At 55.6% G+C, this 10,939-nt stretch overlaps 3 protein-coding genes across 3 annotated transcripts; all 3 read left to right on the top strand.

Moving 5' to 3' along the window:
• The first annotated feature begins 599 nt into the window (after positions 1-599).
• KVR01_008690 (uncharacterized protein) lies at positions 600-4,506 on the top strand. The gene is made up of 2 exons (XM_044793764.1): positions 600-882; positions 1,364-4,506. The coding sequence occupies exon 2, from the start codon at positions 1,529-1,531 to the stop codon at positions 4,070-4,072; it is 2,544 nt and encodes an 847-aa protein (XP_044642457.1). The 5' UTR covers positions 600-882; positions 1,364-1,528; the 3' UTR covers positions 4,073-4,506.
• Positions 4,507-4,788: 282 nt separating this feature from the next.
• On the top strand, positions 4,789-6,871 carry KVR01_008785 (Ran GTPase-binding protein YRB1). The gene is made up of 6 exons (XM_044791634.1): positions 4,789-4,936; positions 5,051-5,143; positions 5,369-5,512; positions 5,630-5,891; positions 5,969-6,097; positions 6,153-6,871. The coding sequence occupies exons 2-6, from the start codon at positions 5,093-5,095 to the stop codon at positions 6,287-6,289; spliced, it is 723 nt and encodes a 240-aa protein (XP_044642552.1). The 5' UTR covers positions 4,789-4,936; positions 5,051-5,092; the 3' UTR covers positions 6,290-6,871.
• Positions 6,872-7,504: 633 nt separating this feature from the next.
• On the top strand, positions 7,505-10,875 carry KVR01_008510 (uncharacterized protein). Its single transcript, XM_044791983.1, has 3 exons — positions 7,505-9,249; positions 9,321-9,388; positions 9,443-10,875. The coding sequence occupies exons 1-3, from the start codon at positions 8,571-8,573 to the stop codon at positions 9,467-9,469; spliced, it is 774 nt and encodes a 257-aa protein (XP_044642277.1). The 5' UTR covers positions 7,505-8,570; the 3' UTR covers positions 9,470-10,875.
• Positions 10,876-10,939: the final 64 nt, after the last annotated feature.

Consider the following 10,939-nt stretch of genomic DNA (forward strand, 5'->3'; position numbering starts at 1 on the left):
GAGTCCTCCGACTGTTCGTGCTGATGTCATCTGACGAGCCGGCGCTGGGATGGGGTTCCCGCTCATTAAGGGATTGGGCCTGCCTCGGTGGATGCTCAAGTTGTCGGTCAGTCTGAGATACGGGCCTGATACGGGGACCCGATATGGGGACGATAAGACGTGGTGGGGCATGGACGTGCGATGCCATTGCTAGTGTGGGGCTTCTCCCGTGTAATTGCCATCGCGTGTGCAGCAGTACCCCGCCGTCCGAAGCCCACCGTCTGAGCTAAACGACACCACTTGCGACGACGAGACCTACTAAGGAGCTTTGTTGGGGGTTGAGGAGGGGGGGAGGGCGAATGGGCAGATCAAGTCGGGTCACGAGGGAAGTTTAGAAAAATACGCATGTAAGCGACTTGGGATTCACTTGGACAGATAGAGAGAGACCAAACCGTCTTTGCCTAGGTATACGGCTGCACATGCTCGGCGGGACGGGTAGGCTGCGCTCCTGCAACCACTTAAACGCATCTGTCTGAGCCGGCGGGACACCCTAATGACAAGCTCTGGGGGTTATGACAGTCGACTTTCGCTGCCTCTTCACTTCCCGGCCAACCAGAGAGCTTGTGTGCCTCCTGCCTGCCTAGAATGCAGGCAGGTATGTACCTTTTCGGCTTCCATCCATCCATCCATCCACCCATCCATCACTCATCACCCAACTGGAAAGTCAGCCAGTCTCCGACTTTTGTTATGCTTCATCTTCCCCTCCGAGCTGCATTCCCACATCCTCTTGGGATTCGCCTGCCATCCTGCGATCTTATGATCCTAACGTAACGAACGGAAATTCCACGTGCATCATCGTCTATCGGGGCAGACGACCGAGCCGACAAGGCCGTGGACATACCGGTGTGTGCATTATCCCCTTTATCCCAGCTGCTGGATGCTTTCCCCACCTCGCCCTGCCTCGACCACACCAGGCAGCACTGGCAAGGCAACGAGGGCGATTCATCCCCAGCCCACCAAAACCCAACCTGCAGAGTCAGACAAGAGCTCTCAAGTCAGTTCTCGATTTCCTCGTCCCCTGGGCATTCTTTCCACCTCATTCTCCCACCTGCAGCTTTCATCACCCCGTGGTCTCCTCGGTTACCTGCTGCGTTGGGGCCTCGTCTTAGTCCGCTACCGTCCTAAGCCCCTCATCCCCGCCCTCCCACCAACTACAGGTCATTGCACGACCGATTACCAGATAGCCTCTGGTCTAATCCCACAAGCCTCCCTTCCGCCTCGCCCCTCTGCCAGGCCGCTTCTTTCAGTCACCACGAGCCTGAGTCGTGAAGGAATGACGTGAACTATTTGAGGCTAATGACTATCCTCCGTTATGGAACGGCAGGCCAGACTCGACAGCTCTCCAGCCTCACCATCTACGGTTGCACCTGCTTCGACGCAGCCCACATCTGACACTCCGGTCTCGAGATCGGTACCGACACTTCGATTCCCAAGGCCACAGGGCAACCAAAGACTTGCGAACTGGGTCTCGTCCAGCTCGCCTGATATAATGGCCTCGCCACATACCCGTGACGATGACGGCAGTCTGTCCGATTCTACTTTCGAGATCATCCCCCGCGACAGCACAGATGAGGGCAGTGTGGATAGCCGCTCCATGTCCGAGTCTTTTTCGGAGCTTGACAGATATCCCAATGTGGAAGAGGTCCAGGTTCTCCCCGGCGGGGAGGACACCATGAGCAACAGCGTGGGAAGCACCTTCGAGTCTGATTCTGAACCTGAAGACGAGAACCCCGTCGGGGAGTCCCAGCTGTCCGTACGGGCGGAGGGCTCTGCCCGCTCAGATCACGATGCAGATGAGTTGCTGCGCGAGTCTTTCACCCAGGCCTCTGTTCCCACGGTTTTCTCGCCAGCGTCTACGGGCTCTATCGAGTTTATCGAGCCAGAGGAAGTTGACGTACGCATCGACAAGATCTCGGTGAAGCACACGATCAGGGAGTACAATGAATGGGAGGCCACCGATCTTCTCCACGGCCTTGAGCTGACGGAAGTGCCTCGCCGCCTGTGTGCCACCATCCGACAAACCATGTCCCAAAAGTGCCTGTCCACCCGGGAGGTTTTCCGGGTCCTCTATCTCGGTGATGAAGCAATGAAGGGCGAGATAATACTCAAAATCTCCCGTGCTATCACTTGTTCGTCATCAGTCGATCACAACGAGACCAAGATGCTCCGGAAGAATACAGAGGGCGTCTACAACATCGTACCCATCACTTTTGGCGATGACAAACACCGCGATGTCGAGCTCATGGAGGCTTCGGCCTTCCAGATCAAGGTAGACACCTGCAAGGGTGTTGACAAACTGCCAATCGAGGGGACCTTCTTCCGTGACGACATCATCTACTCTGTAACATTGGACGGAGGAAGCGGCGGCGAGAAGTACAAATCAGTCCCTGCCGGTGGCCCGGAGGGTGCTGCGATCCTACCCACATGGAATCCTTCTCATATGGCTGTGATCTACTGCAGCGAGGCTGATGATGCGGAGATGGCGAGCACCCAAGAGCTCCTTTGGGAGTTCTGCAGACGACACTCCATCCCGTGTCTCTTCATTTCACAACACTCGGCTCTCAAGAGCCCTATCTTTGGGCGGTGGCGAAACTATACGGATGAGCACGCTGTTCACCTCTCTCTCGAGTCCAGGGAGTCCAAAGCCCGGGAGTCAACGTGGCCAGAGCAGAGGTTCCCCATCGATTTGACCTCGTTCCTAAACATCGACAACCGCCAGATGAACCAGAATCTTGCCTATCTGACGGGTCTCCAGGAGCCATCCCAGGTTATGGAGAGAAAGAAGACGCCACGTGCCGATTTCGCGCGTGGTTTCCTACGCGGTGGCCGAAAGAACCTACCGGAGCATGAGTCAAAAGGCTGGAAGGGTTGTGCTGAAAAGTTGATTGAGGACTACTCCCGCTATTTCCCCCTCCTCTGCAGCATGGCAGTTATTCTACTGGCAGTGGTGTTCGCTGGACTCTTCAAGTTCATCACTCCTACTACGATCAGCGATTCGGCTGCATACCCGGGTCTGAGCGTCCTCCCGGAAACAACAGTGGGAATGACAACAGCAACTGCGACCGTCACCATCAGTCACATTTCGACGAAGACGGTCAAGCTCACGACTACCGAGACACCATCGTTCGGAGGGTTTCTCTCTGATATAGCCCATACTGTGAGCTCAGAGCCTAGCCCAAGGGACAGTGTCTGCACTGTCGAGATGTACAGCAGTAACGAGATCCTCCTCAAACTCCCATCCGGTACCAAGACATCGTGGTTGGCCAAAGGAGCAATCGAGGTTGATGTCTTCCGCGGTAATAGCCCTGTCAAGTCCAAATTGTCCAGTATTGACGAGGGCATCCTTGTTGAGATCAACCAGAGGGACGCGCACGGGGTGGTCAACGTTTCCATTGTTACTTCGCGGAAGCCCAAGATCAACGAGACATTTGCTATCGACTTCGGCACTTCCTTCTTCACTGGAGCCTTGGAAGCAGCGAGAGGCACCTTTGAGGAGGTCACTCACATGTTTGTTGACAAGGCGAACGACGCGGCCAAGCTGTTCGGTGATAAATACGGCCCAGCCTTGGCTTCAACGGGGGAGAACGTTAAGAACGAGGCACTGTCCTGGTGGGATGCGGTCAAAGACATCAGCCAGGCCGCACATGCCTTCTCCTCAGAACAAGTTGGACACCTGGAGGGTCGTCTCAAAGACTCTCTCCGTGCCGAAGGCTTGCGCTCCCACCTCGAAAGCGCTCGCCAGAGCCTTGCCGAGAAGCAAACCCGCGTGCTGGAGGACGCAGCCAAGATCCGCCACGATGCCGACCTTGCTATCCTCAAAGCACAGATAACATCAAAGCTCTGGTGGCTCAAGGCCCAAGGCAAATTGGAGGAACATGACGAGTACGAACGCCAGGCTCGCCTGTTCGTCAAAAAACGCCAGGACGCACTACAGGCCCAACAGTCCTCGGGTGCCGAGGTGAACAAATGCCCTCGTACCGGAGAGAGCCCATGCCGGTGCAAGAGCAGGGGACTCGGCGGGTGGAAGGTCTAGTAAACACCTGCACTTGGGTCTGCCTTTGCATCTTCACCACGACCTCCTTTTTCTCACTCTTAATGGTTTTACGGAAACGGGCATGGGAAAGGGAGTAGATCAAGAACAATGGCGTTTCGGGTCTGGCTTGTGGTGGGATCAGCCAGGTTGTAGTTTTATATCGCGTTGATATCATTCCCCTCATGCAAACGGGCCCATATTTCCCTGGCCAGTCTCGGTGGACAATTACACTGGCGATAGGGATGCAATCCTCGGAAACTTGTCGCTTTTGTGCGGTTAACGAATTGGAAGAGGTGCCGTCAGTTTTAGCACCTGTTGGCGACCGACCAAGAGAGTGGATTGGGCGAGTGAGGGCGAGGAATACCAAACGGACGGAATTCGAGATATCTCTCTATGTTTTTCTCTTCTAGCTATGAATACACCAACTGCCCTTGGCTCTGGAATTGCGCTGGTGAAATTATGTAGTCATGTATGTGGGGCCTGTGGCTGCTTCTAGATGTCGTATCACCGTCTGCCTTGCCTTGCCGAGTCCTAACGCCTGGGCAGTTCCTGGCAGTTCCTGGCAGCCTGGACAGCCGCAGCATCTGAATGAAGGTATGTAGGTGCCTGTGGTGGTGGGCTGGGAGGTGGAGCCAATCAGCTTCAGCAGATCTTCAGGCCCCTAAATTCGACCGTAGCGCCGATTTTAGGCTGGGACCCACCGCAAGTTCTGATGGGTGAGGGGCATCTAAGGCATGGGCAGTCAGTCATTTCCTTCACCACCACCACCACCACCAACAACTTGCAACCTCCACTTCTGACTCCGAAATCATCAGCGGCAACTAGCAGCCTTTGTCGTTTGAGAGTCCCAGTTTCCGTCACAAAGTAAGCCGACACACCCGCTTGGTCGAGAAAGGGTCGAGCTCTAAACATCGGGCCCCTCCCTAACGTCACTGGACAACCCCGCTAACGATTTGGGCTTTGCTTTTGTTTATTTAGGCCATCCAAGCTCTCAACCATATCAACAAGAAATCTGTAGCCATGTCTTCGGCCGAGAACCCCGCGGTGCCTGTCGAGGAGACCAAGGCAGAGGTCAGTCATCACACATGAGCCTCTCGGCGAGCTCTACGCCCGCCGTCCTGCCACCACCCCGTCCTTCCGGCGCCCTTGCCTGGCAACTCCACGGGCCATCGCGGCAGCCGCGCGCATCCATGGGTTGGCCTCGGTGGCGCATGGCCAGGCGCTGGGGCCCTGCTTACTTCCGGGGACTCGGCTCTACGAACCTGGAGACTACGATGCTGACTGGATATACCGCAGGAGACGAAGCCCGTCACCTCCTCTGCCGTCTTCTCCATGTTCGGAGGTGGCGCCAAGAAGGAGAAGAAGGACGACGACGAGGACCGCGGCGATAACTCCGGCAGCAACAAGGCCCAGCGCGACGCCGCTGCCGCCGCCGAGGAGGTGCGTGATAACATACCCGGCAGCCTTGCTGCCTTGCTGCCTCACTGCCTCACTGCCTTGCTTGTCTGCCAGTAACGCAAGACATATATACTGACCAGCGCCCCCCCCTCTTTCCAGGGCGAGGAAGCCCCAGAGTCCGAGGACGTCCACTTCGAGCCCGTTATCCGCCTTACTGAGAAGGTCGAGACCAAGACGAACGAGGAGGCCGAGGAGCAGCTCTTCAAGATGCGCGCGAAGCTGTTCGTCTTCAAGAAGGACTCCCAGGAGTGGAAGGAGCGCGGCACTGGTGACGTCCGCCTGCTGAAGCACAAGGAGAACGGCAAGACCCGCCTGGTCATGCGACGTGACAAGACCCTCAAGGTCTGCGCCAACCACTACAGTGCGTACAATCACCTGCTGAGGACCTACAATGTCCTGTGTTATACAAGTGGAGAAGCTGACCCTCTCTCTGTCCAGTCGTCCCCGAGATGAAGCTGTCCCCCAACGTCGGATCTGACCGAAGCTGGGTGTGGAACGCCGCTGCCGATGTCAGCGAGGGCGAGGCCGAGGCTGTCACTCTTGCTATCCGCTTTGCCAACTCTGAGAGTGCGTAGCCCTGCCCCCAACGGGGAGCTTATGATGGATCACTGACATTTCCCAGACGCCAACGCCTTCAAGGATGCCTTCATCAAGGCCCAAAAGGACAACGAGGCTCTCTTCGACGCTGACGCCCCCGCCGAGGCCGTCCAGACCAAGGATGAGGAGACCAAGGAGACAAAGGAGGCTGAGGCTGCCTAAATCACCACGGTCCGCCATCACTGCACCGGAGCAGACTCCCTGCGAGACGCCGCGAGACGAGGAAGCACACCAAGGCACTTCCCCGGAATCACCGTACGAACGCAACACGAACAAACCCATCGTCATCAACCCCACATAGCACCATCATACCCCAGCACACCAGCACCAGAATCCCCATAACCCCACCCCTGTCGGCCGTTTTCATGCGGACGGAAAAGGTCCTGCTTGATATGCGTATGAAACCCTGTGTATCAGCTGCTGGTCCTTGGAGACCGTCGAGTGGCTGTCTCCGTGTTTTTCTTGGACAACCCCCCCGGTCCCCTCGCCAAACGGTGGCCGGTGGCTCCTGTCGGGAAAAATGCCAAAACTAGGAATCTGCGGCGGAGACAAAAGAAGGGAGAAGCAGCAGGAGGACAATAATGAATACGATGACGATTTCCACCCAACATACAACACACCTACCTAGCCGTCCGTTGAACCCGTACTAGACTGCTTGCACGCCCCACCTCAGTTAGCGAGAGGGCGGCGGAAAGCTTGCGAGGGTTGAAAGTAGATAGATGAAATCATATCCTGATCCTTTCCAAGGTTTGCCTCATGCCATATGCTGTATCATTGGGATTTATTCTATTATTTATTTGTTTGTGCTGCTTCATACGCTACTAAAAAAGTACCTGAAATTTCTGTGGTGTGGCATAAGGGGATGGTATATTAAGAGTTATGGCTCCCTTGGAGACAATTCAATATGCGCACTTTCCTGTGTCTTCTTCACAAAACTCACTTCACAGCTCATAGGAAAAATTAATATATAGTTGGGTTTCTGGAGTGATGAGTCTGTATAGAATGAATGTGGTAATACTTCCTTTCACCAATCAGGCACAGATGGGCCGAACTTTCTTTGGGTCCCTTTTTTCTTGCCATCTATACCAAGGCAAATAATGTTTCTGTACTGTGAATAATCCAAATATCACTATTCTCAAAGCATTTGAAGCTACTCAGACATGAGTGGTCTGAATATTGGGTCAAGGGGGTGAAGCATACCAAGACAGGAGCAGGAGCAGGAGCCACTCGACGCCACAGGTGCACCGCCACTTGGGAGCTTCCAGGACAGGAGGAGGAACATCACTAGCATCCCGCGCTATGCGCTAAGCTCGATAAGTTCGATAAGCTACTGCCGTCTGCTTGCATTGCCATAAGGGAGCGGCCGGCCAATTGCTTCCCACCTGTGACAACATAGGATTCGTATTGATTCACAGCTTCCCCCCAACGTCATAACCCCGTGTCTTGAACCCAACAAGATCGCCGCAGCTTGTCATACAGATAGCTTTTAGAACCTCATCCCGGCAGACACCCTCGGAGCCTAACACACGCTGGTCAGAAAGAGGCAAGTAGGACGGACTACAGCTCTCGGTCTTGCCCTTCCGAACTGCGCCATCGACGAGAACAAGATCTACCTGTGGCCTAGAACCCACGACTCACTCCTCCCTCACGGGCGCATATCCGGGCTCCATAGAGCAGACGCTGACGAAGGATCACTGCATCGACTGCAGCAAGAGAGAGAGAGAGAGGGAGCCACAAGGACTCGTGGTGAACAGAGACGGAGACGACTTGGACAGCCTCTGGATGTCCCGGACCTCGGCCATACTAGCGACTGCATCTGTTTGAACAGCGATTGCCGCGACGAAGATAGCGGTCCCGCGACTGTCGGATACCCAGACCTGACGTCCCCTTCTCACGGCCGAACACATCGAGCTTGCTGTGGCAGAGGATAATACCCAGGACGGCTGGCAGAGCGCTGCAAGGCAGCAGTGGGAGATACTTGGGCATTTGCTGGAAGTCGACTGGGAACTAGCTGTGAACTGTTGTAAAGATGATTGTGGAGGTATGTCCGTCCCATGTTGCGACGCTGCAGGAAATCGCTGCAGACCTTTGGGTTGGGCGCATTGTTCTTCGCCCCGGAGACTCCTTTGCCTCCTGCTGCTGCCCTGTCCCCTTCAGCCCTTAGCTCGTCTCTACCACCCGACCTTTAATTGTCCTTGGTGCAAGCTTTCAATTCACCGGTCTTTGGTTTGCCAGTGGCTCTCAACAGGTTGCCATCCGGTACCTGCTCTCGTTGCGATAGCAGGTTGCCCCTCGAAACAACACCCTCCCTCCCACTTAAGCACCCTTGGGTAGCAGCAGCCCTCTCATCCCCATTCCTTCCCTCACCATTTCCCTTCTATCCAGCCGCCTCACCCTCGAGATCCCACTGCAAACCCCACGTTCATCAACACCCTCACTTGCGATGCCAAAACTCAGGATACCGCTTCGGGCGGTTCGCCAAACGAGGCGCAGAGCTGAGAAAGCTGAGCACCCAGTTGCTGACAAACCTGGTCCTGGTGACGAACAGCGCAAGATCAAGCTCGTCACTGAGCAGAATGTCATCGACAAGCCCGCCATGCAGGAGGGTTTCCCCATGCGAAAGTGGAGTGTCGAGATCTACCTCCTCGACCCGCAGGGGAAGCAGCACAAGGCGGACTGTTTCCAGAAGGTTGTCTACAACCTGCACCCGTCCTTCGAGAACCCTGTGCAGACCTTCACCGATGCGCCGTTCAAGTGCGAGAACGAGGGATGGGGTGAGTTCGAGATGGTTATTGACCTCTACTACACCGACAAGAGCGGCAAGATCTCTGTCCCGCACGACCTCAACTTCCAGAAGAACCACTACGAGAACGTCAGGGATGTGACCTTCAAGAACCCCAGCCAGGCGCTCCAGAACCTCCTGCGCGAGACTGGCCCTCTCCCTTCGGACGACGACCGCAAACGTAAGGCGGATGGCGTGTCCAAGAAGGCGAAGAAGTCCTTCGACGTGGAGAAGATGGCCGACGCCCTGGTCCGGCTCGAGGAGGACGACCTCCTGCATGTGATACAGATGATCCACGACCACAAGACGGAGGAGACCTACATCCAGAACAATGTCGATGGTACGTACCGGCGCTGGCTCATGAAGCAGACCCGCAGGCATACGGAAGCTGACTACGTCACCTCTTATTAGCGGGCGAGTTCTCTGTGGACCTGTTTACCATCCCCGACAACCTCGGAAAAATGATCTGGGACTACCTGGTAAGCATCCTTGGCCGGCCATGGTGGAGTTCACGTTTTGATTCCCAGTCACAGGTCAAGCAGAAGGTCATCGAGGTGTAGGGGCTCTATCATGACCTGGTCTAGAGCCCGGTGCTAGGGCTTAACCAGGAGATGTCGACATTGGAAGATTACGTCTCCGGCTGGCAGTCCAAAGTTCGACCCGCGGGGGCACAACGACAGCGGCATGGTTCCTAGCAGAGAGCTGGGCAGGCTTCCAGATGGTTCAAGTCCGAAAATCAAGGATCGCCGTTGCGAACGCCCGCTGCCTCCTTGCGAGGGCTTGACCAAAACCCCGACATTTTCGATTTTTGTTTGTTGATACGGAGAGGAGAGGCGTTGCTTGCATGATTTGGCGCCACCGTGACAGGCGAGGCTCACGTGCGAAGTATGCGGGAGCGGCGGCAAGGTCAGCTGCCGACTTAATACCTGCGGCGCCTTCCAGTATCCACGCATTGGCTGTGTACGATTACGCGACGGACATGAGTGGGCGAGGGGGGGGAAGCCATCAGTGTGGCTCGATACCCAGGCATGAGGCAGGCAGGTACGGGGCAGGATCGAGTAATGAATGATGGCGGAATTCAAAAACCAGAAGAGCTGAGACAATGGAATGCACATACCTGCACCCAGGGCCAGCAGCTAGGCGTTATGGAATGAAAAACGGTTGCTCTTATCTTGGGACTGAATTGAGGCATCGGTCTACATGTGATGCATTGTTACTGGTGTTTTTTTGTTATCTTACAGCCTGCCCTCCCAACACACCAACAGGCAATTGGTGACATGATGCCTCTCTCAGGCAGGCTGGCAGGCAACACCACACACAGGCTCCTGGACAACAAAAGACTCGCTCTACCTGGGGCCGGCATCCCGAAGGAGGATGCCGAAGAAGCGGACTGCTGTCAGCTTATTTATGTCTCAGGTGCATCCCGGCAGGGCTGGCAAGACCATGGAGGGATTGGATGGCAGACGTATCAGACGTAGCCAACGTGACCTCGGGCGTGATGCGGGCTGTGGCCCGGGGGGGGGGACTTGGCGGGCTGATGCACGGGCTCGGCCCAACTTCATTCAGCCTCTGTGTTACCAATCACGCATCGCCTTCACCCAAACGTGCTCTGTCTGCTCTGTTCCCCGAGGGTGCTGGTGTAGCACCCGTGTGCTGTACTCCATATGTACATGGGGTTGCTTTTGTTGGGTTCGTGTGTTGTTGTTGTTGTTGTTGTTGGTAGGGCGTATATGGTTTGCTTGCTGCTACGATGTTTGCATGCACTCACTGACTGCGCAGGGTCCAGGGGGGCAGGGCAAAAAGGAACAGGAAGGCATCTTCTCTCTCTCCCCGAAGCGGGAAGGTTGGGAGGCCCTTGGCAAGCAGCGATCACGGTTAGGGTGCGAGAAATGGCAGGTGAGAAGGGGAGCTAGAGGGAGACTACCACATTATCTTGCATCTTTTAGATGGCGGAGATAAATGTCCCTTGTTTGTGGGTCCTGCATTGTTGACTTGGCTTGTTCTGACCACCTGGGCACCCCGAGCTACCT

This window comes from Diaporthe batatas, assembly GCF_019321695.1.
Source record: "Diaporthe batatas strain CRI 302-4 chromosome Unknown Contig00010, whole genome shotgun sequence".
NCBI lineage: Eukaryota > Fungi > Ascomycota > Sordariomycetes > Diaporthales > Diaporthaceae > Diaporthe > Diaporthe batatas.

Bases quoted from the DNA above. Each gene is read 5' to 3' on its own strand.
- KVR01_008690 (XM_044793764.1), top strand. From the start codon at position 1,529: ATGGCCTCGCCACATACCCGTGACGATGACGGCAGTCTGTCCGATTCT.
- KVR01_008785 (XM_044791634.1), top strand. From the start codon at position 5,093: ATGTCTTCGGCCGAGAACCCCGCGGTGCCTGTCGAGGAGACCAAGGCA. The intron at 5,892-5,968 runs GTGCGTACAATC...CTCTCTGTCCAG, and splicing joins GGTCTGCGCCAACCACTACA to TCGTCCCCGAGATGAAGCTG. The intron at 6,098-6,152 runs GTGCGTAGCCCT...GACATTTCCCAG, and splicing joins CCGCTTTGCCAACTCTGAGA to ACGCCAACGCCTTCAAGGAT.
- KVR01_008510 (XM_044791983.1), top strand. From the start codon at position 8,571: ATGCCAAAACTCAGGATACCGCTTCGGGCGGTTCGCCAAACGAGGCGC. The intron at 9,250-9,320 runs GTACGTACCGGC...ACCTCTTATTAG, and splicing joins CATCCAGAACAATGTCGATG to CGGGCGAGTTCTCTGTGGAC. The intron at 9,389-9,442 runs GTAAGCATCCTT...TCCCAGTCACAG, and splicing joins AAATGATCTGGGACTACCTG to GTCAAGCAGAAGGTCATCGA.